The sequence below is a fragment of the Culex pipiens genome, chromosome 2 (genome assembly GCF_016801865.2).
Source record: "Culex pipiens pallens isolate TS chromosome 2, TS_CPP_V2, whole genome shotgun sequence".
NCBI classification, from domain to species: Eukaryota; Metazoa; Arthropoda; class Insecta; order Diptera; family Culicidae; genus Culex; species Culex pipiens.
Window position 1 is genome coordinate 115,444,747 of NC_068938.1, and position 24,236 is coordinate 115,468,982.

The 24,236-nt window shown below is 38.2% G+C and overlaps 1 protein-coding gene and 1 long non-coding RNA gene across 2 annotated transcripts; both read left to right on the top strand.

Annotated features, from left to right (window-relative positions):
- Positions 1-7,019: 7,019 nt before the first annotated feature.
- LOC128092924 (uncharacterized) lies at positions 7,020-8,882 on the top strand. The gene is made up of 3 exons (XR_008212103.1): positions 7,020-7,375; positions 7,443-7,764; positions 7,824-8,882. It is a non-coding gene; the product is annotated as an uncharacterized LOC128092924 (long non-coding RNA).
- Positions 8,883-18,437: 9,555 nt separating this feature from the next.
- Positions 18,438-23,762, top strand: LOC120426643 (uncharacterized). Its single transcript, XM_039591430.1, has 4 exons — positions 18,438-19,039; positions 19,085-21,501; positions 21,545-21,977; positions 22,043-23,762. Exons 1-4 carry the CDS (start codon positions 18,438-18,440, stop codon positions 23,760-23,762), a joined length of 5,172 nt encoding a protein of 1,723 aa, XP_039447364.1.
- The last annotated feature ends 474 nt before the right edge of the window (positions 23,763-24,236 follow it).

The following is a 24,236-nucleotide window of genomic DNA, read 5'->3' on the forward strand; positions in this document are numbered from 1 at the left end:
AAGCTGTTTGAACATCATAGTATGGGTGACAAGCATTTTTCAATCATCGCTGTTTGGACTATATGCAAAATGTTAGGGAGGGGAGGAATTTTAAGGCCGGAAGGGGTATCTTTTGTGAGTTTTTCTTTAATCATGTGTAAGTATTGGGATGTAACAAAATGGGTCATTTTTGCGGGCATTTCAGGGCATGAAGATGAGCTTGAATCCCAAATATGTGTATGATTGGTTGCGACAGGACCTGGTGCTTTGCCTTTGATGTTCAAATGGGATTTGATCCATAAAATCAGTGCGTTTCGGTTTTTGCCAGTTTTGAGTCCCTTAACGAATTTTGCATTTTTCAAAAACCTCTTGAGTCCGTGTTCCAGAGAACAACTTTGCCACAGAGTGCTAGAATATTCGTCAAATATTAAGCATGTTACGGAATTTATAACACCACCGCTGAAAACTTCAACTTTTTCTTCACTGTTTTCTGGCAGAAATTGCTGCTACGGCAGAAAAGATTCAGGGTAGGCGTCGCGACGCTCATGCAACCAAGCAAACTGATGATGCTTCCAGAAGAGCTTGAAGAAAAAGTTGACCAATTTTACGGGTTAAATCCCATTTAAACTTCCGAGACAAAGCGCCAGGTCCTGTCGCAACCAATCAAGTTCATATTTGGGATTCGAGCTCAGTTCACCTAGGGGATTATGCCCTGAAATGCCCGCAAAATTGACCCATTTGGTTACTGCCTAGTAAGTATACCAAAAAGTTTTTTTGAATATGGACTTGTTGCTGAGAATAGGGTTATTTACTCTAACTTCAGAATGGGTCAAACATGCATGGAGAAAAAAGAGTTCCCAAAATCGTGAACAAGAAAACAAGATTTTCAAAAACGTACCATGGGATTTGAACACTTTGTTCGTGGTTCCCATTTTCATGAACGCTTGTTCACGATTTTGGGAACTCTTTTTTCTTCTTGTGGTTTCGTTTATATCGGAAAAAGTGATTCTATTTGCTATGATTTTTATTCCCGCTTCAAATATTAAGTTCCGAAAAAAAAGTTGGAAAAGTAATAGCATCAAACACAACCCAAGCACACTGCCATACAATTAGATTTGTTAACATTGGGCAACATTATTCATCGTTTCTTTTGAACACCTACTATACAATCTTCTCTACAGTTTATTTTCCACAGCATAATTGACAAGGTCACTGTTCAAACAATTACGAAACGGTCGTGGAAAATGTCACATGTGTCATGTGGATAAGGCCATACGGCACATGTGGTACCGATCATGGTCACATCACTCATGACCACCACAGCACACAGTTCTGTCAATCTGTTCGCCAGCCCACCGATGATCGTAATCACCGTCACCAGTCCCGGAAAGCCATGAAAACACACACAAAACATCCTATTTGGACAAACTGTAGACAAACGGACAGCGTATAAATCACGCCGCAAGGAACCTTTGTGGAGGGCAAACCTCCCTGTGTGAAATGCACCAAATGAGCTCGTTTCGGAGAAGGGTCACACATACACGACGTACGCACACTAATACAGAGAGAGTGAACGAAGGAGCCAGTCCAGAAGGACACAATGCGTAAATAATAGAATTATTATCATTTCATTTTGTCCAGCGTGACAGGGGCTGACTGGTCGAACGAGCAGCCAAACATAAAAAGAACATTATTGCTGACAAAGGCAAAGGGAGCAAATAAGTGAGAAAAAAGAGGGAAAAGGACGATTTGTAGCGTTATAAATTTCAACAGAGTGCCACCACTCGTTGGTTAACAGGACAAGGCAGGGATTTCAGGGGATGCCATCACACAGTGATGTAAATATATGTGGTGTGAAGATGGGATTTAAAGTAAAATAGAGTTGAATTTTATTAGTTGCCATAATTCACTCTAGTTTATGGCTTTAAATCGAAAGATTTTAAAACTTTTCAAAAATAATAGAAATACTATTGAATAAAGTTTTGACAGTTTTATGACGTTCAAGTTTGTTTCAACTCGTCTCAAAATCATCTGTACTCCACAACTTACAAGATTTCAGATCTAGCCTGATGGATACAGGCACCGTTGTAGCAAAAATAATCCATTTATCATCTCGAACGGCTGCTCCTCCCTCCATTCGAGAGAATACGCACAAGGACAATTCCAGGATCACAGATGGTGCTTGTAAATTATTATACACATTATGATTTCACAGTGTGCACATTTTTTGTGTGCTCACTTTTCCTAGGAAGTGAAAAATGACCTCGCCGAACCAACTCCAGCGTCAGAGCCAAGTCACCAGAAAAGAGACACCTACCATAAATTATCACCATCGGCCTAACCTTGAACCTTAATTATGCTTTACGGCTCTTTGCCTCCGATGTCCTCGATTTTTACAAGCGTTTTTCGAAAGTGCATTGAGGCAATAATTTGTTGACCTTAAACTGTCGCTCGGACTGCTCGGTCTTCGGGAGAAGTGAAGGCAGCGTTGGACAGCAGGGCTGAACGCATTGACATCGTTGGGCCTTTTTCAGGAAATGTGTCTCACCCTGTCGACTCAATGGCAAAAAGGCTGCTGAATGGCACGGCTGATGAACGACGAATTGTATAGTGTGTGCATGATACCTGATGATGTTTTATTGTTACCGCTTGATGGTTATATTCCGGGTCATAAATAATGGTTGACAAATAATTAATTATTTTGACATTGTATTTCCTGGGACCATTTTATGATTTGTTGACGATCCCTCGAAAGAGAGAGAGAGAGAGAGAGAGAGAGAGAGAGAGAGAGAGAGAGATAGAGAGAGAGAGAGAGAGAGAGAGTTTGTCACAAATTCCATGCTAAAAAAGCTTTTGTTCTCAGTATAGTTCTTTTCTTCACTTAAAGATCAAACGTTTAATTCAATTCAATTGGTGTTTATTAGAATTTAACAGTTCTGCTCTAGGATGTTACATTTACTATTCGGAGATTTAGAGAACCTTTCAACTGAGATCAATTCATAAGCCTTTACAAAGAGGGTACATATTTATAAGTTCAGATTTTACTAGCTGAGTGCTCTTTTAGGGAAAATAAATTATGAGAAAAACCCTGGATCTATGAAAATCAATCGTTTAAAGTTGTCATTGTTTTATAACGTAGAAATGAGTGGATTTTACTCCCTGTATGTAACCTATTCTGTTCCATACATCAGAAGATTATATTTACAATCTTTGTATTCCAAAAACCTAAGTGCTGACGAAAAAAAAATGTCTTTAACGCAACGCAGGTAAATGCTTATTGAAATGTTTCCAGTTGATTTCACTTCTAATTTCATTAGATTTTAAGAGGCAGTATTTCGACGTCGTCGTGCTATCTTGTCGCACCCGCCATTTTGACGTTCCGAGAAAAATGCGTTTTAATGTTTGACCTTGAATATACAAAAACGAGAGCACACAATGTAAACAATAACAAACACGTTTTGTTTGGCTGACCATTCTGTGTATTGTCCCAATGTTTGGTTGAAGTTGGTTGCTGGAGTCCCGAGTTATAATTACAAATGTTTACGGTAGTCTAGCTTGTACGTGCGACAAACGCATCCTGACTTTCCTGGCCTGAAATCCCTTTGGCCTTTTGTCGCACTTACATCAATTTTCATGGAGTGACAAGATAGCACGACAACATTGAAACTACTTTCATATGTAAAGTGACAAAAATGCACGGAGTTTTTTCGGTTTTTGTTGAATATCTCAGGATTGAAATCGAATTTTGGGGATCTGTGAAGGTCAAAAGGTGAGGCATTGTGAGCTGCAAAAAATGGCGTTCTTAACTCAATTTGGCCCAAAATGCACGTACGACAAGTTAGCACGATGGCGACGATTTGTAAATATTGCTCGGTTTGTTCTAGAGGTCGTATCGAGGTGCTCCGATTTGGATGAAACTTTCAGCGTGTGTGTCTATATATTCGATGAACTCATGCCAATTATGAGCCCTCTACGACAAAGGGAAGTGGGGTAAAACGGGCTTTGAAGTTTGAGGTCATAAAAACATAAAACATCTTGAAATTGCTCGCATTTCCGTAAAACTTCATCAATTCCAACTCTATTAGATGCAATCGAAAGGCCTTTTGAAGCCCTTCAAAATGTGCCATAGACATCCAGGATTGGTTAGACTTTTTCTCATAGTATTTGGCCTATTGATCACGGAGTAAATAAGATCTATTTCTTTTTTCAAAAATGATTTATTAAATTATTTTTGAAATCAAATTTACAATTCCAACACTTCTAACTTAGGTGAAATTTTCCGAGGATTCCGAATATGACAAAATTAAACCAAAAAGTGCCGCTATGGTGTAGGCTTCCAAAAAACTAACGTTGTTAAATGTTTGTTATAGAAATATCGTAAACCTATGAGAAAAACTGCGATTGGCCAAAAAGTTAATACCGTAGGCTTATAGTCCATGATATTCCCTAACTTTTGACCTATGGGAGTATGGGTGTTGGAGGCTGTTGCAAAAAGATATTAAGGTTTTAAAAAAATCCATTTTTAACAGTAATTTGCAAAAGCTATGAGAAAAAGTCTAACTAATCCTGGATGTCTATGGCACATTTTGAAGGGCTTCAAAAGGCATTTCGATTGCATCTAAGAGCGTTAGAATTGATGAAGTTTTACGGAAATGCGAGCAATTTCAAGATTTTTTATTTTTTTTGACCTTAAACTTCAAAGCCCGTTTTACCCCTCTTCCCTTTGTCGTAGCTGGCTCATATTTGGCATAAGTTCATCTCATGTATAGACAAACAAACGCTGAATGTTTCATCCAAATCGGAGCACCTCGATACAACCTGTTACACATTGGTGAAAAACTCGCTCTTGAAGATTTTTGAAAAAATATGTTTAGGGAAAAAATATGATTTATGGACCCAATATTGAATGGGTCTGTCATAAACCTTGTAAAATATGGGCAACGGCCTTAAAAGCACACCAAAAAGTCTCAAAATGTTTAATTTATTATAGTATATTTCATATATTTTGTGATTAAAGCCCTTTTGAAATGTAAGTCGTTGTTCGAAAAATCTGAATATCTCAGTTAAGAAAATTTCTCTCAAGTTTAATTCATTAACTTTGAAAATATGCCCAAATGAAAAATGAAAAATCTCGATTGGGGTACTGTTTGTCAGAATCCAGTTTTTTTGTGAAAATTGGCAATTTTTTAAAGTGTAACTTTTTTTCATTGGTTTGTAACTTTCCTACAATTTTGCCCAAGACACCAATCACTTGAAAATTTAAGCGATGTGTTTTTTGTGTACTAAAATTTCATTATTGAACCTCACTAACATGGCGTAGTCACCTTAGCCAAGGAAACCTTGCTTCAAATTTGAGCCTGATCCGAGCACTTTAATTTTTGTTTATGCTCTTTTCATAATAAACTACCGCATAGGAATACATTTTTTTCAGAAATAATGAAAAAAAACTGTATTTGTTAAAAGAAACAAATTTATCTGCTACTATTCAAATTTTTAATCATATTTATAATTTACGTAGAAAATATCTAAGAACCAAATCAAAATATTTTTAAAATTTGAATTTTAAAATCGGGACTACAGTCTGGATAGGGACAGCAGTTTTTAAAGCATTCAAAAGCTTAAAATTAGGAAATCGATGCACAAATTTAGTTGATCTGTATCCGTTATAACCGAAATCAATCAAAAATATTAAAGTTAAGTACAAGAACCTGGCTAAAACAGCTGTCTTAATTCGCCTCATGTGTCCCGATTCTCCCCAGATGACGGCATTTAATTTTCAACTGATTTTTATTCTTGCTGCAACCATTTAAAAATAATTTTCCTGCGTTTATAATCATATTTAGCATGTTTGAACTACTTTTAAAATACAATGCATACAATTTTTATGAAAAACCAATGTACAGTACCGCATTTTTTCTGCGAAAAAAAAACCCGTCAACAAATAAATATTTTCCAAACTAATGATTGCACACCAAGTTAATCAGTGTAAAAAGCATTTTAAACAGTTTTTCATCCAAATTTTTAAATCATGGCCTATAATTTAAGTTTGTTTTTTTTTATTTTATTGCAAAAATGCTAAAAAATTTATGACCAAATTTCACAAATAAAAAACAAATTTTCCTGTTTCTTTTTCTGTTAACTGCTGTATTTCAGTAACCAGTGGTCCAATCTTTAATGTTTCTTTGACAAAATTGTAGGAAATTTTCTAAACTTTTTGAAAAAAATATTTTCAGGATTTGACAATCATGAACACTCTACCAGAAAATCAAAAAATACGGAATTTTTTGGACAAAATTTCATCTTAAGTACTTTTTGATTGAAAATTCGATTTTACATAGAAAAACCCGATTTAATCCCACCTGGGGTGAGATAGAGCCTTTCTTACAAAAGGAAGTTAACGGCAGTTGATTTTTTTTTAAAGAAATAGCAAAATAAAGAATGGCCCATTCATTAATCAATTCGAAACTCAACCATATTTTTTCATATAACTGAAAAGCGCTGGTTTTTGCCCCATTTGCCATGGCCGGTTGTAAGCTGTGCTCGCACACAAGCATTTTCGATTTTTTAAATCAGAACACATTGTTTTTGAGACAGAGAATTAGCTCACAATTTGCGATGTTCGTAATGTTTTCTGCATATCGCTAAATTGTTCGTATTCTCTGAGTGTTTTTTGCACTTTTCAAAATATTAAAAATTAACGAGAAAACAAAATAATTCCGTCTTGCTCCAATGCGTTAAAGTGGTTACAAAATGACTGGCAGAAAGTGTTTCAACACCCGAGAATTTGCCGTGTTGTAAACAACGATGTAACGGTAAAGCCGCATAAATGTTCTTGAAAGCTTTGAAACGCCTACTGTAATTCACTAAACTGTCATTTAGGCGTTAGGCAAAATTGTGAGCTTTCAATAAGCAAACCAGAAAATTATGTAGTATGCATTTAGGCGTTTTTGGGATTGGGAAGCATACAACGACTGAGCGCTCGGTGGGACTTCACTACGACAAACGCAAACGTACCGAATAAACCACCTTCCCACTCTAACCTTTGGGGGGCTGCGGGCGATTATCGGGCATCACCAGTGCCAGTTAAGACGCTTAGTCTAGACACAATCCTTAAAAAAAATGTATATTTGTTCTGCACACACACACCAACATATTTGCTCTTTGCCGCTCTCACGCACACAGTCCCATTTCGTAACGCGACCAGCAACTGTCAAAAATTTTCATTTACACGTGTTGAGTGCATCACCAGCTTCAACAACAAAAGCTCGCGAACGTTCCGGGACGCGTTCCGAAGTTCCCCCAGTCGCGTTTCCCCGGTTTCCTCGAACCAGAAGTCGTCCACCCAACGATAAAAGAACCCGGGCCCGCGGGGTTTGTAACAAGTCCTTCTTGAACGGTAAGATCCCCACGAAAGCACAAATCGACCACCACCTAACCTCACTTTCCCCGCGTCTCTCCCACAGCAACGACTTCTACCTGATTTCTAAGAACGTCCGCCAGGGAACCGTTTCGCCCACCTCATACAACTGGACGCGGACAAGCTGCAACATACTCGTTGCCCGTGTTGTCGGAATGGAGCAACAATCGGAAACTGAAGGGGGGGCAGACCGGCAAGAAAAATCAGTTTAGAAAAAGCCACGGCTGGGGAGCTCAATTCCGTCTCGCGGGAAGCGGGTTACGCCGGTGAAAAAGACGTCGCTGACGTTTGCCATTTTCGGCACCATGAACCGGATTGGGGTGCAGAAGATTTGGGGGAGGACCGGAGAAGCAGCAGCTTAGGCGATGGTGAGTTACAGATTTTCATAAGTTAAACCCTAGATTACTGACTATTTCACTTTTTTCAGCAAAACGTCAACCGCAACCCGCTGTCAAACGTCTCCCGACGACAATGACCGCACCGAGGAACCCGCAAACGTGAAACCCCTCATCATTTCGTTCTCAATACCGCGTCCGCCCAACAAAGTGAATCTCCTCTTCGAGTGTGTCATGCAGCAGCGTCCCCTCAATTCGACGTCCCAGACCGTACCAAGCTGCCCAACGTGACCCTCGGGTTCTCCTCCCTGGGGGCGTCCTCGCCGTGGCGAGTTCAAAACGAAAACGTTCTGCCGCGAACCTTCTATTTTACCGATCGAAGGACCTGCTGCCATGGTTTGAGAGAGACGTCATCATTCGGGACCAGTCGCCGGTTGTGGAGCAGCCGGTTTCGCCGGCCAAGCGACAACCTTCAAGTACTAGTTTGACCGGAACGATACTGCGGTGCCGAATTCCTAGCAACATCCTCCATCAGCACCAGTTGTTCCAGAGATTCTGCACAGCGGGGTTCAGTGTGTGGTTCCCGTTCCTTCCTGGGCTCTCGAATAACCCAAATCCGGTCATCAACAGTCAAGTGAAACAAAAAAATAACAAAAACACACAGCTACACAATATGAAAGTAAAAAAAAAACTGAAATTTATAAATACATAAACACAAAAAAAGAAGGGAAAACATAAAATCTAAAACCACAAAAGAAAATATAAAAATACACAACTACAATACAAAACACATAACTAAAATTAAAAAAACGCAAAGAACACATAAAAAAATCGAAAACGAATACGAAAACACAAAATACTAACATACAAAAATTCAGAATACAAAAATACGAGAATTACAAAACTAAAAAAATACAAAAAAAACCGTAGATACACAAACTAGATTTTACTAAATTTTTCATAATTTACCTAATTTAACTAAATTAATTCAAATTGATCTTAACTCAACAAAATTTAACTGAATTTTATAAAATTTAACTTAATTAAGCTTAATTTATCTAAATTGAACTTGATTCATCTAAATTTATCTGAATTTTATATAATTTAACTAAATTGAACTTAATTCATACATTTTTTTAAATATATCCAAATTGAACTTCATTCATCTAAATTTTACTAAATTTAACTTTATTGAACTTAATTCAACTGAGTTTTACAAAATTTTACTAAATTTAGCTAAATTATACAAAATAAAACTTAATTCAATTTTCAAATTGAACTTAATTCAACCAAATTTAACTTTATACAACAAAAATAAACATAACTCAGCAAAATTTAACTGAATTTTACTAAATTTAAATGAATTTTACTTATTTTGCTTAATTTAACTAAATTTTAATAATTTAAGTAAATTAAATTTACATAATTTAACTTAATTTACATAACTCAACTAAATCTACACAATTTAACTAAATTTAACATAATTTAAATAAACTAAACAAAATTTAACTAATTTCAACTTCATTTACTTAATTTAAATATATTATTTATATATATATAATATATTTATATATATATAATATATTTTTCGATATTGAACTTAATTTGTCTAAATTTATCTAAATTTAACTTTATTGAACTTAATTCAGCAAAATTATATTTAATACTTACTAATTTAATTTAACTAAATTTATCTAAAAAGAACTTAATTCGACTAAATTTAACTAAATTGAACTTAATTCAACTAAATTTAGTTATATTTAGTTAAACTTAGTTATATTTAGTTAAACTTAGTTGTTAAATTTAGTTAGATTTAGTAAAATTTATGTAAATTTAGTCAAATTTAGTTAAATTTAGTTAGATTTAATTAAATTTAGTTCAATTTAAGTAAATTTCGCTTAATTTATTTCAAAGAAATTAATTTTGGCTAAATTAATTTAAATTAAATTAAAATTAGTTAAATTGACATAAATTGAGCAATATTTAGTTAAACTTAGTTACATTAAGTTAAATTTAGTTGAATTTAGTTCAATTTAGTTAAATTCAGTTAAATTTAGTTGAATTTTGTTAAATCCAGTCATATTTAGTTGATTTTAGTTAGATTTCGTTAAATTTACTTAAGTTTAGTCAGATTTAGTTTAATTTATTTAGTTTAGGTAAAATTTAATTAAGTTTCGTAATATTTCGCTTAATTAATTTAAATTTAGTTAAACTTAGTTAAATTTAGATAATTTTAGTTAAAATAAGTTAAATTCAATTTAAATCAGTTATCTTTAGTTAAATAAAGTTAAAATAAGTAGAATTTTGTTTAATTTAGTTGAATTCATTAAAATTTTATTAAATTTAGTTATAATTAGTTAAAATAAGGAAAATTTAGTTAGATTAAATAAAATTTAATTAGGTTTCGTGAAATTTCGCTTCATTTATTTCAATATTGTTAACTTTGGCTAAATTAAGTTATATCAAGTTAAAATTAGTTAAAATATGTTAAATTGACTTAAATTGAAGTATATATAGTTAAATTTAGTTATATTTAGCTTAACTTAGTTTAATTTAGTAAAAATTAGTGAAATTTATTTAATTTAAGTAAGATTATTAAAATTTATTTAAATTTAGTGGAATTTAGTCAAATTCAGTAAGATTTAATTAAATTTAGTTGAATTTAGTAAAAATTTCGCTTTTTTTTCCTTTTTAGTTAACTTTGGCGAAATTAAGTAATATTAAGTTGAAATTAGTTACACTAAGTTAAATTGACTAAAATTGACTAAAAAAAAGAATTAAAATTAATTACATTTAGTCAAAATAAGTCAAATTAAGTTAGATTAAGTAAAATTTAATGAAGTTTCATAAAATTTCGCTTTATTTATTTCAATTTAGTTAAATTAAGCAAAATTTAGTTGAATTGAGTTATATTAAGTTAAATTTATTTAGATTTAGTAAAAAAATAGTTGAATTTAGTAAGATTTATTTAAATTTAGTTAGATTTAGTCAAATTTAGTAAAATTTAGGTTGATTTGATTAAATTTAGTTGAATTTAGTTATATTTAGTCAAAATAAGTAAAAATTCGTTAGATTATTAATTTAACTTAATTAACCTAATTTAGCTTACTTTCACTTAATAAAACTGAATTTGACTCAATGCATAAAAAAATAACTGAATTAAAACAAATGTTGATCAATTTAGCTAAATTAAACTTAATTTTGTTGAAAAACTTTATTATATTCTACTAAATTTCAATAAATTTAACTAAATTGAACTCAGTTTAACTAAATATAATTTAATTTAACTAAGTGTATCTAAATATAACCCAATTGAACTAAATTTATCTTAATTTAACCAATTTTAACTTAATTTAGCCAAAATTAACAAAATTCAAATAAATTGAAATAAATTATGCTAAGTTTTACGAAACTTAATTGAAATTTACTTAATCTAACTAAATTTCACTTATTTTAACTAAATGTAACTAAATTCTACTAAATTTATTAAATCTTACGAAATTCAACTGAATTTAACTAAATTTAACTAAGTTTTACTAAACATAACTAAATATATTTAACTAAATTTTTCTAAATTTACCTAAATTTTACTTAATTTTACTAAAGTTAACTAAATTTAACTAAATTGAAATAAATTAAGCGAAATTTTAGGAAATTTGATTAAGTTTTACCTAATCTAACTAAATTTTACTTATTTTGACTAAATGTAACTGAACTCAACTAAATTTAATTAAACCTTACTAAATTTAACTAAATCTAACTAAATTTTACTAAATCTAACTAATTTCAACTGAATTTATCTAAATTCAACTAAATTTAACTAAGTTTAACTAAATATAACTCAATTGAACTAAATTTAACTAAATTTTACTAAATTTAACTAAATTAAAATAATTTTAGCGAAATTTTACGTAACCTCAATAAATTTTACTTATTTTTACTAAATGTAATTAAAATCAACTAAACTCAATTAAATCCACATGAATTTAACTAAACTTTAAGTAAATTTAACTAAATCTAACTAAAATTTGACTAGGTTTAACTGAATATAACTAAATTTAACTAAACATCAATCAATTTTACTAAATTTAACTAAATTTTACTAAATTTAACTACATTAAAATAATTTTAGCGAAATTTTACGTAACATAAATAAATTTTACTTATTTTTACTAAATGTAATTAAAATCAACTAAATTCAATTAAATCCACATGAATTTAACTAAACTTTAAGTAAATTTAACTAAATCTAACTAAAATCAACTAAATTTAACTAATTTTAATTAAATCTTACTAAATTTAACTAAATTTGACTACATTTATTTTAACTAAATATAACTCAATTTAACTTAATTAAACTAATTTTAACTTAATATAACTTAATTTAACCAAAGTTAACTAAATTGAAATAAATTAAGTGAAAATTTACGAAACTTTATTAAATTTATCTTGATCTAACTAATTTTTAATTATTTTGACTAAATGTAACTAAATTTAACTAAATATAATTAAATCTAACTAAATCTTACTAAATTCGACTGAATTTTACTAAATTCAATTAAATTTCACTAAATTCAAATAAATATAACTAAATTTAACTAAATGCAACTAAATTTAACTAAATTTAACTGAATATAACTCAATTTAACTAAATTTAACTAAATTTGAATAAATTAAACTTTATTTAACTATATAAATTTCACTGAATTCAAATAAATTTAACTAAATTGAACTCAGTTTAACTAAATATAATTTAATTTAACTAAGTGTATCTAAATATAACTAAATTAAACTTGATTTAACTTGAGTTAACTTAATTCAACTAAATTTATCTAAATTTAACTAAATTATTCTTAATGTAACTAAATTTAACTAAATTTAAATAAGTTTAACTAAATTTAATAAAATTTAACTAGATTTTAATTAATTCACATCAATTTAACTAAATTCAACTTAATTAAATTAAATTTAACTTAAATATACTAAATTCAGCTGTATTTAACTACATTAAACTAAACTTAACATTTAACTCAATTAATCTAAATTTACCTTAATTTAACAAAATTTACCTAACTTCAACTAAATTTTAATAATTACTACTAATTTAAAGTTATTGAAACTATTTTAGTAAGTTTAGTAAAATAAGTTTATCAAATTTAGTTATTCAAACCAATAGGACCAGTTTAAATTTATTTAAACATATTAATTCAACTTTTATTTATATAACCTAGTTTTAAATAGGTTTAGTGGCTTTTATTGTAATTTTAAGAACTCTTTGAATAAACATTTTAATCTGTTTTGTTTTTTTGTCACCCTATTTGTATTGATCACCCTAACCGCTCTAAACTGAATCCGGAAATACTAAAGAAGAAGAAGTACCCCCAAAATGCGCCCCGTTTCGCCATCGTTTTTTTGCCCGTTATCGTGGTCAAAATGTGCCCAGAAGCGTGCCACAGACGGGCGTAACAGCTCGGCCAAAATGCGTAACGCCCGCCTAAATGTTGCATTCTGGCACGCAATGGGCCACAACGAGGGGAAAAAGCGTGCTGAAAATCGGGCCCGCTTTCAGGCAAAACGTCCCCGCTTTTTGGCCGTTTTCCGCCCATTTTTCTATGTGGGTTGGTGCGCTGGTACGATGAACAAAAATACTAATACACAAAAAGGCTAGTACCGAAGCTAGAAAACCAAACCCGCGATTTGCGTTGTCACTGGCACATGGGAAGCTTGGACGCTTCCCAGAAATTCGTTCGCTCAGAGTTCGATCAGAGAATGAGCAAAACAAAAAAGAAAGGCAAAAGAATGAGCATGAGGCTTCAGAACAGATAGCTGCTTGCGTCTAGTTTGCGTTCACTGAAGCTTAGCATAGAAAATAATGATAGGCGATGTGTGATGAACGAGCAATCGATAAAGCAACTTGCACTAAAAGGGGGTAATCTAGTATCACAACTCTATACGCGCCAGCATCACGCGCCAGCATTGCTCGCGTCTGCATGTGAAGCTCAACTTGACAACTTGTCGGCGAAGCGACGAAAATCGATCGTCCATGATTTTTTGCAGATTTTTCGAATGAATATTTCTCGAGAAATTATTTGGGAACGAAGCTTGATTTGGCGTCGGAGCCAAAAGCAAACCCTATACCTTTCTTTAGTAAGAAAGGCAAAATGAGGTTAAACAAATTAAATACAAGATTTGTTTTTTCACAAAAAATCACTTTAAAAAAAAATCATTGCTCGTCAGCAAAATTTTGATCCAAACTTCTGAATGGCTTAGAAGATGCGGGGTTTTGTCTCATACAACATATAAAAAATTAAAAAAAAAACACTGATTTCGGGGAAATTGATGTAAAAAAAACTTAATAAAAATCACCGGATTTTTTTCTTCCCTGAACCTATTTTCTGAATAGTCCTCATCAACCGAGAACACCAAATCGATCAAAAATTGCGTGAAAGTTACAGATTTTCGATTATTTAAGTACCATTTTTGTATGAATAGCTGCCAACATTGTATGGAGATTTGTATGGGTGAACCAATGACACAAAATGGCTTCTTTGGTGATAGGGAAGGCCCCACAAACTTTGAGCTAAATCTGAAAATATAATTAAAATCCATTTCCGAGTTTGGTTTGCTCAATTGCTCAAATTACAAATAATAGGTAGTTTTCAAAAAAAAAAAATTTTTTGGACAACAAATCGGAAAAGGACCACAGAATTTAAGGGTTTTTTTTTTTTTGTTGTCAGTTGTATGACTGTAACGATGTATAAAGAGTTTTGAAAATAAGGCTTAACAATTTTAATTCAGAATATTTTTTTAATTCGTTGCTAAATGAGTGCTAATAGTTTAAGGAAGAACCTTAGGTACGTTACTATTGTTCTTTGCATTTGACTGTTTTTTCTTAGTTAATTAATTAAACAAAAGTTATATTTTTAAATTTCTGTGCTTGACTGGTTTATTCTTTTATTTACAAAACCTTCTAATATGTTTGACCATGTCCAGAGCAAATCCAAATGTTCCCATTTTTCACCAACATGATGTTGAAGACTGCTCTGCAGCACAATGGCTGTCACAACAATTTTTAATTTCATGATCGACTTAACATCTTTTCGAGAGTTTTCGTCAAACTAGGAGAGGATTTCAGCAAACTAATTCGCAACAAATAATGTATACCTACTCAGCTGTAAAAGGTTAGATGGCAAGGGGCCTTATAAGCCAGTACTATGAATCGGGTGAGTGCATTTCCAAACATCTAGATATGCTGTGTGTGTTTCATGTTTTGTCTTTCCGGCTCGCACCACCGGAATGAATTTCTCAACCACTTAGCACCACTTTTTTTTACTCTTTTCACCTACAGATTTCTCCCTTTTAGAGCTACTGTTTTGCCGCGGCGGTCCAGGTCCTTGCGGCTGGCAAGCTTGTGCAAGTTTTTTTTTCATCTTAAATCCTCCTCTTGGCCGCGCCGTCAACGTGGTCGTCACCGTCACCGTCGTCATTGTCGTCGTCGATTCCTTCTTGAACCCGTCACGCAGAGTCGGTTCAGTTGTCAGCAAAGAAGAATCGCTTGTTAATCGGCTTATTGTGCTGCTCTCGCCGGTGAAGAATATAAGCAAGTGGAGAAGAATTCTTTCAAATTATTCTTGAAATTGTCAGTCATTCATCTTGTTTGACATGTGACGGATGGAAGAAAGACGGACGAACGGAGGCACATTCTTTCGGTGCACAAATTCAAGTCATGTTTCATTCAATTTTTCGATCGCGGCCTCTGTTTGTGTCAGCTCGTCACCAGCATCCGATAGTCTTAACTTTTTTTTCAGAAGATTGAAGAAAGCAGGAAGCTGAAGCAAGCGGTGTGTGTCTTTGATTTGTTTCTCAAGCTGGGATTATATTCGAAACCGGTGTGCAAACTTGAAACAGAATAATATTTTGACACTTGTATCAGATTTTATACGATATAAAAGCTGCTTATAAAATATAATCAATGGTTTTCTATGCAGCAGGGATAATTTTATTTATTTAAATTATCGCAAGAGTAACTGAAAAATTTAATTTAAAAATCCCTGGTTTCCAAAAGAACATAAATAAGTTAACAAAGATTCATGAATTTCAGTGATAACTCCACTTAAAATTAATTTATATCGTTTTTTACAAACATTGTTCATATACAAGTAGAAATACCTGCAAATTTTGTAGTGAAATCGAAATTGAACCCCATGATCCTGAAATTGATTTTTTTAATTTCTTATTCACAATAGAAGAGAAGAGAAAGAAGAGAGACAAGTTCTCTTGAAAATTCCTCTCTAAGTGAGTATCAAAAGAAACTGTTTTGATGCAGATTTTCTCATCGCAGCTATGCATTCTTCATATATAAATTTTAAACATGTCTTTACTATCTGATCATTCCATATAGATTCACCAATACTTGGATTTTTCTGATAACCTACAACTTTGCATAATAGGGGAGAGTGGGGAGACTTGATCCCCTTTTTTTGTATCGCACATGACTCTGTCAATTTCTCACAAAACTATAAACTTTTTGCATGAATTGAAAGCTTAAACATTCATCTATGTTTGGCTAATAAGGATATTTCATCAGATGAACTCTTCGAATCATGCCAAGCGTTTTAAAAAAATATTTTAAACCGGTTTTTTTTTAAAATGTTAGGGGTAACTTGATCCCCCTTTCAATATTTTGAAGAAATCTTAAGCAAAATGTTTCTTATTCATCCAAACTTTCAATTTTCTATAAGTTACAGCAATTTCACATAAAACCTGTACGTTTGTGTTCAAAATACAACAAGTTTAGTATGTAAAATATTTAAAAACTTAAAATATTATTTTTTAGACCAAATTTTAGCATGTTTACAAAAGCTGGAAATTTTTGTTCACAAAACTTTTGAAAAAAGGTTCAAACTGCAGTAAGTTATGTACAACTATACTAAAGGAAACTATGTATGAAAACCCAAGTAGCAATTCAAGTGCTCATAAGTTTTATCAGTTTTTATAAAACATTTGAAAAAAGCGTCTTGCTTTTATAAAAACATTTATCAAGTATTTTTGGGCTTAGCAAAATACTGTTCTAGAAATATCTTGAAAAAATCTTGAAAAGTTGTCGAAGAACATGGAGCAAAGTTTTATTAATCTTTTTTTTACAAACTTACAGTTATCTTGAAGAAGATATTCCCAGTCCAAATTGACTCCATCAAATCAGTATTAAAACCTAGTTGTTTAGGGAAAGCTTTATTCGAAATCTTTTTGTCTTGACCTTCCAAATGTCAAACTCAGTCTACTTTAAGCAGCAAGAAGATCGGACGTTTTTAAAGTGATGGGCAAGCTCTTTTATTTAATTTATTAAGCAAAAAGATCAAACTGCATTCGTAGTTTTTATGTGAGATAGTGATTAAATTGTATCAAATTTAGATTCGTGTGGTGATGAAACAAGTGTTGTGCTTCTTTCTGAGCTTCCGGCATTGCAAATTGGAAGACGTTTCCGAATCATCAGTGACAATAGTGACCAGTATTCTTTTCTTTTGTTATAAATAAATAAAAACGGTGAACTGAACGTAATCCTAGTTTTATTCAAATATGACGAAAACTCGCTATTCGTAATTCACGAAAATAACGAAAATGTGCCAACACATTTTTTTGGATCTACCTCCAGTGGGCTAAAACTTGCATGCACTACGGTCGCAGTATTGTGCATTTTACTCTGGGTTAAAACTATATCAAAGCTCACTTCAGTCTAGAACCCCTTGCTTAATCTTAAACAAGAGCTTTTCAAGAAACGTTGTTCTTGATCAAGAGCATCTCCAGAAAAGATGTTTTTCTAATAGCTTCAAGTAAGAACAAATAGATTTAACGAATTTCGCCATGTTTAAATGAAAAAAATGCGACCTAGATGGACGCCATGATGATGTTTACACCTAAACAAGAAAAGTTTGCTTCAATTTAATGAAAATAAAGAGTTATTCTGATAGAATAATATATTCGGTGTCTATTTTTTCGAGGTATCTCTAGAAATTGATTGGTGAAATTTTAATGGTATGGGTTTTATCGATATGCTTGGATCGATAATCAAACACTTATTTATATAATTATTATATTCTTGTCACCAAATAAAGTTAACCGTTTGTCGTTTAAAGATGCAAAGAATAGTTGGATTTAATAAAATAAATCTTGCACCCATATTTTCTTGATAAAATATGATTTATCCTAATGAAGAATAAACAAGTTTAAAATGTGTTTTATTGCAGCTACCAAGAGATCTTCAATAAAGCTTTAAATTTGATTAGCTTTACGATAAGTTCTATTAGATCTCTTGAGAGTATCTGGAGGGTCCGTTAAAAATCAACAGCAATACTGTTTGGCTCTAGAATTCTCCTGAAATACGCTCTTGACAACCTCCTAAAATGGTCCATTTTACACTTATTGCTGCTGTTTGGGTAGAACCAACGCAGTGTGTAGAGTTTTGACTTAAACCCCTTAACCGTGTACAGTCCACTTCCCAACACAACATCACACACACACTGACACAGAAAAAGGCCCAGTAAACGTCAAATCCCCAAAAATCACCGTTAAAAGCGATCATTCTCGAACGAGCAGAATAAAGAACAACACGTTGTTTAGAGTTCGTCGCGACTTTCTTTTAATTTCGTTTCGACCGCAAACATTTATGGTCCTTCGCGAACCGAATAGTAGAACCGTGCGATTTCCCGATGGAATCGATCACCGCGAAACGGAATTCGCTCTTTGCGAAAGTGAAACGCGAACTCGAAACCGCGGAACGAGTGAAGACGCAAAACCCCTCACTCTCTGAGGTCCGGGAGCGTCTGGTGCGCCTCGAGGCGCTGGGGAACAGTTTCTTCGACGTCCAGGACCAGTTCGAGGACGGAACCTCAGCGACCACCCTGGAAAATCTAGTCTCGGTCTTCGACTACCGGAAGGAGTTTGAAGATCGGTACTATGCAGCGAAGGCGATCTACGCTGCCCTCGACGAAGGTTCCGGCGCCAGCGATCGATCGTTCGCTGAGCCGGCGAACAACCTGAAAACTGCGGTAGCGGCGCTGTTGGAAACGCAACGAGCGCTCCTGTCCAACCAAGCGGCCCACGCAGCCCAGCTGAACCAGATTCAGCAAGGAAACCCACCTCCAGCAGGACAACCAGCTCAAGCACAACCGGATCCCTTCATCAACGTCCGGCTTCCTCCAATCAACATCCCGAAGTACGCGGGAGTCCGGAAAGAATGGCTTTCGTTCAAGGATCTGTTCGTCAGCACCATCTACAGCAAGGAGTCGCTGCGGCCGTCGCAGAAGCTGCAGTACTTGAAGTCGCTGCTGTAGGGTGACGCAGCCTCCCAAATCAGCTCATTCGGCATCTCGGATGACAACTACCCGCTGGCGTGGGACAAGCTGCTGAGGAAGTACGACCAGAAGAAGTACACCGTGTTCGCGCTTGTGAAGGAATTCCTGGACCAACCTGTCGTGTCAGACGCAACCGCTGGCAACCTCCAGAAGCTGGTCACGACCTCGGACGAGGTAGTTCGACAGCTCGACGTCTTGGGCGAGCAGTACCAGTCGCGGGACCCCTGGCTGATCCAGCTGCTCCTGGAGAAGATTGACGAGGAGACGCAGGCGCTCTGGGCGCAAAAACTCGTCACTTTGGAGAACCCGAGCCTCACGGACTTCCTGAAGTTCCTTGAGGACCGGTGCGACGCCATCGAAACCTGCTCATCATTCACACGAAAGTGCACCTTGAGTGGAGCGGGGGCGAAGAAGGAGATACGAAAGCAGCCGGCCAAGCCAGCTGAGAAGAAGGTGCAGAGCTACGTCGCAACACCGCAGCCCTGCCCAAAGTGTTCCAAAGAGCACTTGCTGTTCCTGTGCGAAGCGTTCAAGGCGTCCAGCGTCGCCGACCGTCGGGAGTTGGTGCAGAAGTCCAGACTTTGCTTCAACTGCCTGAGGACGTCGCACACGGCAAAAACCTGTTCCTCGAAGCACACCTGCAAGACTGATGGATGCAACCAGCGTCATCATACGCTCCTCTGTCAACACGGCGGCAGACAGGCAGCTACCGCAGGGCTTCCGGGTCAACAGATAGCAGCGATGCCGGTCCAGCAACCGGCCATGGAAGCTCAACCCACGGTTCCGAGTTTCAAGGCGGAGGTCACTAGTGATCCAGCCGTCAAGATCACCGTTCTACCCACTGCGCTCGTCAAGCTGCGCGGTAAGAATGGTGTCTTCCACACTGCTAGGGCGATGATAGACTCGTGCTCTGGCGCGTCGCTGATAAGCGAGGCCTGCATGACGCGACTCGGGATCAGCCGGAGCAACGCGCGGTTCCCAGTAACCGGAGTTGCCGGGACACAAGCAGGAACCACCCGGGGAATGGCGCTGCTGGAGATTGCACCCCGTTTCAGCGACGAAGTGGTGATGAAGACGCAGGCGTACGTGCTCGAAGTGTTGGCTCCCCCCACACCGTGCCAAAGCTTCAAGCCCAAGCAATTGGAACTACTCCGAGGGCTCCAGCTAGCCGATCCGGAGTACTACAAAGCGGGACCGGTAGACGTCATCCTAGGCGCCGAGCTGTTCCTGCCGATTCTACAAGCGGGCCAGGTCACAGACGAGGACGGTCTACCCGTGGCCCAGAAGTCATCGCTCGGCTGGCTCGTCGCCGGCAAGTTCGGTGGTGAAACAATGCTGCAAACAAATCTGGTGTCCTTCACGGTGCAGCTGGATGTCAACATCGACCAGACGCTGCGCAAGTTTTGGGAAACCGAAGAAGTGCCTGCGGCCAAGGTACTCACTGCCGACGAGAAGCGCGCTGTTGACATCTTCAATACAACCACCAGGCGCAACGACGAGGGCCGATTCGTGGTTCGGCTCCCCTTCGACGACTCCAAGCCGGCATTGGGCGACTCGCTCGGTGCGGCACTCAGAAGGCTGCATGCGATGGAGCGGAAGTTCCTCTCGAATCCGCCGTTCAAGCAAGCCTACCGCAACTTCATGTCCGAGTACCAGCAACTGGGACACATGGAGCTCATCCCGCAATCCGAAGTCGACAAGCACCCCAGCGAGTGCTTCTATTTGCCTCACCACGCAGTCCAGAAGGAGGACAGTTCAACAACGAAGTTGCGTGTCGTCTTCGATGGCTCGTGCAGAACCAGTTCTGGCGTGTCGTTGAACGACCGATTGCTGATTGGTCCAAACAACAACGAAGACCTGTACGACGTCTACTGCCGCTTCCGCACCTACCCCGTGGTCTTCGTGAGCGACATCGAGAAGATGTACAGGCAAGTACGGGTGGACAAGCAGGACACGGACTTCCAGCGGATCGTCTGGCGCGATGATCCCGACCAACCGGTGCAGCACTACCGTCTGACGACGGTGACGTACGGCACATCAAGCGCAGCCTACTTAGCGACCGAGTCTCTCCGACAAGCGGCCCGAGACAACGCTGAGAAGCACCCCGTAGCAGCTGACAGGATCCTCAAAGGGTTCTACGTGGACGACCTGATGTCCGGCGCTGACACAGTCGAAGAAGCTCAAGAGCTAGCTGGCCAGATCACAACCATCCTGGGCGAAGCTGGATTCGTCCTCCGGAAGTGGTCCTCCAACGCACCCGAGCTGCTGGAGAACATCGCAGACAGCCGACAGGGACCAGTCCCTGTTGAGTTCACGAACGTGACAGCGTCGGTCAAGGCACTTGGGATTCACTGGTCTCCAACTAGTGACTGGTTCGAGTTCAAGGTCAACCTGGACATCAACAGCCCGAACACGAAGCGTCAACTCCTCTCCGACGCACCCGTTCGGATGGCTCGCTCCAGTGATCGTCAAGATCAAAATCATCTTCCAACTGCTGTGGCTGTACGACTTGCTGTGGGACGACCCGCTGCCACCCCTTCCCGAAGCAGATTGGAACACCATCAAACAAACGCTTCACCTGCTGGAGCGGATTCGCGTGCCCCGCCGAATTCCAGCCTTCAACGGCAAGTTGCAGCTGCTCGGATTCTCGGACGCCTCGGAGTCGGCGTACTCAGCAGTCGTCTACGGTCGGTCTGCGGACCGCAACGGGAAAATCCACATCGTGCTGATTTGCGTTAAAACCAAGGTTGCGCCAATTCAGCAGATCTGCGTCCCAAAGCTTGAACTCAACGGTTCCTGGCTGCTGGCCGCCCTGATGAAGCGAGTCTCCCTCGCTTTGTGCCACCTCGAGCTGCAACACTTTGCCTTCACGGACTCGGCAATCGTACTGGAATGGTTGTCGGCGCACCCCCGCAAGTGGAAGCCAATCGAACGTCAGCGATCCTGTACTTCCTGCCCAGGAGCATGTGGCACCATGTGTCATCGAAGGACAACCCGGCCGACTGTGCGTCGCGAGGGATCTCGCCGCTCGAGCTGCTCAACCATCCGCTGTGGTGGGACTCCCCCTACTGGGCCCACAGCGAGCAGTCGTTCTTGGAACACTGCGCAGCACCAGCACCGAAGGCACCACCCATCGAAGAACGACAGATTCGCACATTCTGTCTGGAGATTGGCTCCCAGCGTAGCAACTTCACCCTGGAGCGCTATCTTCTCGATCGATTCTCCTCGCTACGCCGCTGCACTCGGACACTGGCGACGATCCGACGGTTCCTGTTCAACCTGGCGCGACCGAAGGTGGAGCGCTTAACCGGACCGCTGACACCGGCGGAACTCAAGGTAGCTGGTCTACAACTCGTACGACTAGCACAACACGAAGCATTTGCGAAGGAGATTGCCTGCCTGCGCAAATCGACCGAGGTTTCCAACAAGAGCAAGCTGCGCCCGCTCTTTCCGTTCATCGACCGGGACGGAACACTGCGTGTCGGTGGAAGGCTGCAGAACGCCGACATCCCCTACGACATGAGACACCCGCCCATTCTGCCGCAGCAGCACCGACTGACAACACTTGTCATTCAAGACCTTCACCTGGACAACCTACACGCAGGGCCTACCTTGGTGATCTCAACCCTCAACCAGAGTTTTTGGGTGATGGGATGCCAGACGGTCGTGCGACAACAACTGCAAAAGTGCATCCGCTGCTGCCGAATGAAAGCCAGAACCGCTCAGCAGCTGATGGGAAGTCTTCCGGCAGTGCGAACAACGCCGGCCAGAGCATTCGTCCACGTCGGAGTCGACTACGCAGGACCAATCCTCGTCAAGAGCGGCAACCCAAGGAAACCACACGTGACAAAGGGCTACATCGCAGTGTTCGTATGTCTCTGTACGAAAGCTGTGCACTTGGAAGTCGCCGGCGACCTGTCCACGAAGGCGTTCTTCGGTGCACTCAAACGGTTCGTCGCCAGGAGAGGACTGTGCACCGAGATATGGTCCGACAACGGGACGAACTTCGTCGGAGCCGATCGGCAGATGCAGGAGTTTTTCGAAACCGACGAGTTCAAGCAACAAGCCGCCCACTTCGCTGCCAACATTGGAGTAAAGTGGACCTTCATTCCGCCTTCCGCACCCCACATGGGAGGATTGTGGGAAGCTGCGGTCAAGAGTGCGAAAACCCACCTGCGCAAGGTCCTGGGAAACGAGTCGGCCACCTACGAAGAGCTCTACACCATCCTGACGCAAATCGAGGCCTGCCTCAACTCGCGTCCGCTTTGCGCCATCTCCAACTCTCCCGATAGCTGCGAGGCCCTCACCCCCGGACACTTCATCATCCAGCAGCCGATGAACCTCCTGCCAGAACCCAGCGTTTCGGACGTACCGCGCAACCGACTGGACAACTGGCAGCTCGTCCAGCAGAAGGTGGAAGAAATCTGGACTCGTTGGCGCAACGAGTACGTGACGTCGCTGCAACCGCGCAGCAAGTGGCAATCGGAGATCGACAACCTGCAGGTCAACCGCTTGGTGCTGGTCAAGAACGAGAACACCCCGCCGGCCCAGTGGGAGTTGGCCAGAGTAGTTGCGACACACCCGGATCGCAATGGCATCGTGCGGACCGTCACGCTGCGCAGAGGAACAACGGAGTACCAGAGACCGATCCAGAAGTTGGTTCCACTACCGACTGATTGAGGCTACTGCCTCAAGGTGGGGAGGATGTTTGGGTAGAACCAACGCAGTGTGTAGAGTTTTGACTTAAACCCCTTAACCGTGTACAGTCCACTTCCCAACACAACATCACACACACACTGACACAGAAAAAGGCCCAGTAAACGTCAAATCCCCAAAAATCACCGTTAAAAGCGATCATTCTCGAACGAGCAGAATAAAGAGAAACACGTTGTTTAGAGTTCGTCGCGACTTTTATTTAATTTCGTTTCGACCGCAAACAGCTGCTTTAACTCTTCTTTATTGCTGCTTTCAGGATAAATCGGTTTTTTGCTCGAATCTTTCCAGATACTCTTAAAATATACTTCCAGAGTGAAATAAAACGTAAATTGTTACTTGGGAACCCAGCCCAATTAATTAATATTGAGACTGATTCCAGTGACTGCAAAAATGCAGGGATCAAGTCTCCCTAAACGCACTTTTTTAAACAATTGATTG